The sequence below is a fragment of the Egretta garzetta genome, unplaced genomic scaffold, assembly GCF_000687185.1.
Source record: "Egretta garzetta isolate BGI_Z169 unplaced genomic scaffold, ASM68718v1 scaffold34, whole genome shotgun sequence".
NCBI classification, from domain to species: Eukaryota; Metazoa; Chordata; class Aves; order Pelecaniformes; family Ardeidae; genus Egretta; species Egretta garzetta.
Genome location: NW_009259586.1, coordinates 4,894,778 through 4,901,998, shown reverse-complemented (window position 1 = coordinate 4,901,998; position 7,221 = coordinate 4,894,778). Strand labels below are relative to the sequence as shown.

The 7,221-nt window shown below is 45.2% G+C and overlaps 1 protein-coding gene across 1 annotated transcript in view; it reads right to left on the bottom strand.

The window, feature by feature from the left end:
- Nucleotides 1-2,870: 2,870 nt before the first annotated feature.
- Nucleotides 2,871-7,221, bottom strand: part of LOC104125347 (MYCBP associated protein) — a 12,071-nt gene continuing 7,720 nt past the window's right edge. Inside the window, exons 15-19 of the mRNA XM_035893385.1 lie at nt 6,343-6,464; nt 5,478-5,587; nt 4,850-4,983; nt 4,443-4,628; nt 2,871-3,947 (exon numbers count right to left, since the gene is read on the bottom strand). Of these exons, the coding sequence (XP_035749278.1) occupies nt 3,849-3,947; nt 4,443-4,628; nt 4,850-4,983; nt 5,478-5,587; nt 6,343-6,464 (651 nt within the window). The 3' untranslated portion in view covers nt 2,871-3,848. The remainder of the gene's footprint in view (nt 3,948-4,442; nt 4,629-4,849; nt 4,984-5,477; nt 5,588-6,342; nt 6,465-7,221) is intronic.

Here is a 7,221-nt window from a genome sequence, read left to right as displayed (position 1 = left end):
ATACACCCTCTCCCCAGAGACAGCACATGAGTTAAAATAAGAAAGCAAAAGAAATAATTCTGGAGAAGAAACAGTTATTTTACACTATGTGCAGCTCTAAGACGTGTGTTGGCACGCGGCTGCCAATGTAAGAGAGCACGTGCCTGAGGCACAGACGCCCAGTGCAACTGCGCAGCGATGTACAGAATCTGCGCGGACAGGCATCTGCTGCCTAAGAACCCCAAAGGTATCACAAACCTCAATTAATAATCTACACTGATGTCATTTCTCTACAGGGCCAAAGCCTTTCTGGGGAATGCCGTCCAGCTGCTTGAGCAGGAAGAGGGCATTTTACTGACATAGGCCAGGTCTCTCTCGATGCCCCGCGAAGAGAGACCCAGCACCCAGCCCGCCCTGCCTTGGAAACTGCTCTGACCCCTGCCCAGCTGCAGAGCATCTGACACCCAGACCTGGGAACCCTCCGCAAAAAGCTCTGTTCCAGCTGTGCCATGCAAGGAAACCCAGACAGAAAGTGTCAATAAGCCCAGAGGCACACGCAGGCTGACAGAGACAGGACAAGTGGCTCCAGGACAAGGCCTAACCACGCTCACAATATTTATGGCATGAATTTCACTCATTTTAATTCACAAGTGATTAGTCTTGGAAAGAAGCAAGTAAGATCTGGCTCAGAATGGGGCATGGGTATGTTGAGCCAGACGGAAAGAGGTGGCAAGATCATCATAAGAAATAAATGCAGGTGAGCCAACCCAGGCAGGGGGGCACGCCCCTCGGGATAGCGCGTTTTCTCTGGGATCCTGAACGCCTCAGCAAAGCCTGCTGTCAGCGAGTCCTGAGAGGAGGCTGGACAAGCAGTCAAGAATAGGATCAAAAATAGGATGGATTTTTCTTAGTTACTGTCCTGGTACTTGGGCTCATGAGTATAAAGGGACACCCTCTGCTCACTCACCTGCTAGCCAAGCATGACCAAGAACCAAAGAATAAGACATATCTCACGTTGACTGGTGCTTTTAAATTCTTCTTCCTTAGCAGAAACGCCGGTATTTTCTACTCTTAACGGTTTCTGAGGCTGTGATATTTCTTGCCTTGTCTCTTCTTGGCAAGCGATCATCTGTAGCAGTAACAGATGATCTAGCAACAGTCTCGCATCACAGCATGTCAGGAAAGAGGCAGCCCAGTATTTGTAATCAGTGCATCACTTCAGAAAGAAGAACCTCCACTAGATCTGTGTAAATACGGTTATTTATTTTTTAATAAGTCTAAAGGGCTTCACTCTCCCACTTTAGGGCACCTTTTTTCTTTAGTTCCTCAAATAAAGAGGTCATTTTGCTCACCATTGAATCCAGCAGCCCATAAACCTGCAGCAGAAGTTAACAGAAGATAGTTGCAGTGAAAACACATGAAGAAACCCCGATGAAGAGACTGACAGACAGGGAGATTGTTTCCCACGCACACTAACGTATGGGCATGCACACAACCACATAAAAGTGGCTGCCTGCTAACAGCGCTTAGCTCTAGTAATGACTTTTCTGGCTATGAAATGTGTTTAACATTATCCGAGATACAATTAATTATGCTGATCCCTCAAGAGTCCACAAGCATGCCAAAGACATCCCAGATAGAAATTCTGCATGTGGCTATGGGATGGCTGGATTTATGTTAACAGATTCCAGGCTGGAATAAAGGACATCATACTTTGCATTCCACACTTACCTTGCTACAGAATTACAGACATATGTTTGTCAGTTTTCCGAGTTTAACAAAATGATTATGTCTCCACCTAAGCTTCAGTGTAAGCTTACAAGCAATGAACAAAACCAGGAAACAGAGACACAAGCTTTGGTCAGACTCACTTCAATATAAAGTTTTTCCTGGTATGTCCCGAACAAAATCGGGTCCACCTGCTCCTGAGGAGATTCTACTCTATCTGTAGTTACAGCGTCCATGGGCTGTGCTCCCTCTTTCATCTCCTGCGATGAAGTAGAAGATTTCAGCTTTCTCTCATCTTTTACTTTTAATTTTCTGCTGCTTGGACGTTCCTATTCAGGGGAACAAAAAAAAAAAAAAAAAAAAAACCAAAAAAAGAAACCAAACCAAACCAACCAATTTTCTATAGGCTGGACCGGAGGCACAGATCTTGTGAATGGGCTTTGCCATCTTTGAAGGTAAAGCTACCAAATAGAAGTATTCCTGCCTTTGAGACAATCACGTTGCCGCTACAATGTGCAGACTCCTGCTTGTCTAGAAACAGATGGCTTGAGCTGTTTGAGTTGGGCATATTCACAAGCTGATAATCATCTCCAGGGAGGCAGGAGCTATTGTCAGAGCCTGTGAGACACACCCCAACTTCAGGCCTTTTTCCTTCTAATTCTCAAAATGTTGCTGAAATTCTCACTACAGGAATGCTGAGCAGAGACATTCCCTTTGTGGGTTTGTGCCCGCTAAGCCAGAAGAGGCTCCTGGCTTTCACCGAAGCCAAAGTGCTTCCCCGCACCCTGCTGAGAGAAGGTGTCTCGAAACATGAGGGGCCTCACCTGGCCACCAAAAAAAATAAACTGTGCTTTGCCATGGTACTGCCGGGAGCCAAGGGGAAGAATACACCCTCTCCCCAGAGACAGCACATGAGTTAAAATAAGAAAGCAAAAGAAATAATTCTGGAGAAGAAACAGTTATTTTACACTATGTGCAGCTCTAAGACGTGTGTTGGCACGCGGCTGCCAATGTAAGAGAGCACGTGCCTGAGGCACAGACGCCCAGTGCAACTGCGCAGCGATGTACAGAATCTGCGCGGACAGGCATCTGCTGCCTAAGAACCCCAAAGGTATCACAAACCTCAATTAATAATCTACACTGATGTCATTTCTCTACAGGGCCAAAGCCTTTCTGGGGAATGCCGTCCAGCTGCTTGAGCAGGAAGAGGGCATTTTACTGACATAGGCCAGGTCTCTCTCGATGCCCCGCGAAGAGAGACCCAGCACCCAGCCCGCCCTGCCTTGGAAACTGCTCTGACCCCTGCCCAGCTGCAGAGCATCTGACACCCAGACCTGGGAACCCTCCGCAAAAAGCTCTGTTCCAGCTGTGCCATGCAAGGAAACCCAGACAGAAAGTGTCAATAAGCCCAGAGGCACACGCAGGCTGACAGAGACAGGACAAGTGGCTCCAGGACAAGGCCTAACCACGCTCACAATATTTATGGCATGAATTTCACTCATTTTAATTCACAAGTGATTAGTCTTGGAAAGAAGCAAGTAAGATCTGGCTCAGAATGGGGCATGGGTATGTTGAGCCAGACGGAAAGAGGTGGCAAGATCATCATAAGAAATAAATGCAGGTGAGCAAACCCAGGCAGGGTGGCACGCCCCTCGGGATAGCGCGTTTTCTCTGGGATCCTGAACGCCTCAGCAAAGCCTGCTGTCAGCGAGTCCTGAGAGGAGGCTGGACAAGCAGTCAAGAATAGGATCAAAAATAGGATGGATTTTTCTTAGTTACTGTCCTGGTACTTGGGCTCATGAGTATAAAGGGACACCCTCTGCTCACTCACCTGCTAGCCAAGCATGACCAAGAACCAAAGAATAAGACATATCTCACGTTGACTGGTGCTTTTAAATTCTTCTTCCTTAGCAGAAACGCCGGTATTTTCTACTCTTAACGGTTTCTGAGGCTGTGATATTTCTTGCCTTGTCTCTTCTTGGCAAGCGATCATCTGTAGCAGTAACAGATGATCTAGCAACAGTCTCGCATCACAGCATGTCAGGAAAGAGGCAGCCCAGTATTTGTAATCAGTGCATCACTTCAGAAAGAAGAACCTCCACTAGATCTGTGTAAATACGGTTATTTATTTTTTAATAAGTCTAAAGGGCTTCACTCTCCCACTTTAGGGCACCTTTTTTCTTTAGTTCCTCAAATAAAGAGGTCATTTTGCTCACCATTGAATCCAGCAGCCCATAAACCTGCAGCAGAAGTTAACAGAAGATAGTTGCAGTGAAAACACATGAAGAAACCCCGATGAAGAGACTGACAGACAGGGAGATTGTTTCCCACGCACACTAACGTATGGGCATGCACACAACCACATAAAAGTGGCTGCCTGCTAACAGCGCTTAGCTCTAGTAATGACTTTTCTGGCTATGAAATGTGTTTAACATTATCCGAGATACAATTAATTATGCTGATCCCTCAAGAGTCCACAAGCATGCCAAAGACATCCCAGATAGAAATTCTGCATGTGGCTATGGGATGGCTGGATTTATGTTAACAGATTCCAGGCTGGAATAAAGGACATCATACTTTGCATTCCACACTTACCTTGCTACAGAATTACAGACATATGTTTGTCAGTTTTCCGAGTTTAACAAAATGATTATGTCTCCACCTAAGCTTCAGTGTAAGCTTACAAGCAATGAACAAAACCAGGAAACAGAGACACAAGCTTTGGTCAGACTCACTTCAATATAAAGTTTTTCCTGGTATGTCCCGAACAAAATCGGGTCCACCTGCTCCTGAGGAGATTCTACTCTATCTGTAGTTACAGCGTCCATGGGCTGTGCTCCCTCTTTCATCTCCTGCGATGAAGTAGAAGATTTCAGCTTTCTCTCATCTTTTACTTTTAATTTTCTGCTGCTTGGACGTTCCTATTCAGGGGAACAAAAAAAAAAAAAAAAAAACCAAAAAAAGAAACCAAACCAAACCAACCAAACAAATGGTGACATAGGTCAGAACACCTTTCAGGTTGTTGCAAGATGCAGCACCTCTTTCACTGGGTTGGCAACCAGCTCAAACTCAGGATACACAACCTCAGAATGGATCGCACTGTCCCCAGCACTGAGGTTAAAAAAGGCATCCCAGCACCTACCTCTTTCTCTTTCTCTGCTGTCTTTGTTGTTCTTTTTTTGCCTTCTTTATCCTTACCACCAAATGACCTTCTCTCTTCTTTCCTAGTGGTTATTCTGTCTTCATTTCCGCCTTTCATAAGTTGCTTTATTTCCACTACAAAATAAAAGAATTTCAATTACCCAAAAGCAATGTTTTCACATGCAGAAAGACAAGCCCACTGCACTCATACAGTAGAAGTTCATTACTTTTGCAATGCATTTTCCTCTTTTTTATTAATCCGAGCTGTACTGCACTGAAAAAGCAATACTTTTGAAGAGTCCTTTGTTTAAACAAGGAACAAACAGCTCCCAGACGTGTATCAGAATGAGCCTGTAAGACAGCTAATAGGTGAGATCGGGTTTAGTCTGTGTGAAAACCATGGCTACATCTAGCTAAATTAAAAGGCTTATTTGCGTGGTGTTTTTTTCATGACACCAAATCACAGATCACAATCAGTATCACACAATCGGTCAGTTTTTCTGATGCATTTTCTTATAAAAGCTTTGAGGGGGAGCTGCTGAAATTGCCATTTCAGTTGAAATTCAGCACGTTTTCTGCATTCCCAACAGTCTACAGAAACTGATTGCTGTGCTAAAACTACCGTTTACCTGTTTCCTCTGGATCAACATAGGTGTCCTTCTCAGGCAAGCCAAGCAGGGATCTCAGCTTCAGAGAGTGACTCACCAGACCATCAATTGTTTCACGCCACAGCTGGAGACTGAGAAAAGTATCAGAATCAGAAGGGAGACAAGCACAGCCATCACCATCTTGGCTTACCCTGCACCCAGGAGTGAAGGCACCTTACAGCTGAGAGCTGCTCTGTCCAACTAAATCAATAAAATAGCACTTGCCATCTAAAAAATCTGTGCTGAGGGAAGCTGAATTACTTCCCTCGTGTTTGAGCCCTCTGAGGTCTCAATGGTTTGCAAATCAATGGGCTCATACGGACCAATAAATATTACTGTGAAACGAGATCTGCTCTTCAACATGACACATGTAGGTAAATCAGCATTGACCTGCTCTCTGTGTTTACCAAGAGGAACCTGCGCCCTTGTAATTTAGAAGCAACTAGAAGCTGTTGATATGTTTACAGTCTGAAAGCCTGAGCAAAGAACAGAGAGACTGTATGAGGGAGGATATGGTTATCTGAGTGAAAGGATAGAGAAAATTACCCAAAGCTTTCATAAACACAGACTAGAATAATCTTGCCAGCAATAATCTTATATACTCCCCAAAATTACATTAATGTAATATTCTAAACTTATGTCCCCCCCAAAAAAGAAGAAAAAAGGCATTTGGGTCTTAGACAGCTGTTACAATTAATCTATTAAAAAAACCAAACCCAGAGCGTAAAGACAACTTCTAGACTTCATATAATTATCTGCACTCTGAATCACAACGCTTGCAACAGAGCTTGCTAAGGCTGCGATCACATGATGCATTTACAAGCTTTATCTTGCAAAGGTAACGCACCAGGTTTGATACAAAAGGTCTGACTGAGTTGGCCTCTGTTCAACACACAGCTCCAGCGCTGCCTTATTGAGCTGGGTCAGCGCTGCTTCTCGCTGCTCCTCCTTGGGGATTGACTTTATAGCCTGGTGTGAGAGAAAACACAGGGTCTGTGGAGCGCTTCTTCTCAGCCTTCATTCCCAGTCCGTGAGCCCTGAGCTCAACGGCTCTCTTCCTGGACACCAGTCTGAAAACAGGTTGCACTGGACACTTATGCACCTTAATCCCAGCCTCCTAAACAGCTGGGATTTGGCCAAGGTGCACACATGACCCAAGATCTGGGGAGCAATCCTAGCCCCCCAAGTCGGATTCACAGTAAGCCCCTTCGCAGCATCACAGGTGTGCTGGAGAACAGGGACTCCAGCGAGCTGGGAGGCCCTGAAGTAAAGATTAGTTATAAAAGCAGCAGAAAGATTTCCAAGAGAGCACTACAGAAAAATTGTGCTGACAGAATCCAAACCACTCTTGCTTTAATCTAGGGAGATCTGTACTTTATCCACAGCCTGCCATGAGTGCCCCCTTAGTGCTCTGATTAATAGGGAGGACTCTCCAAGGACAGCAGCCCTTGGGGAAGCCACAGGAGGCTGCAGGATTAGCCTGCGCCCCCGCATTCAGTCCTGGGATGACAGAAAGCTAATGGGAGAAGAGCTTAAAATATCTATTACATTGCATGGTTCTCTTTTCTTCTTCACACAACAGCCCTCAAAGTCCCTCTTGGGAATCTGCTTTACAAAAGCACCAAGGGTGTGGTCAGCAGAGCTGAAGTGCTTTTCTGTGATCATAAATCATCTGTAACTCACAGCACGCTGGAAGCAGACCTTTGGGCAGGCCAGGCTATTTGTA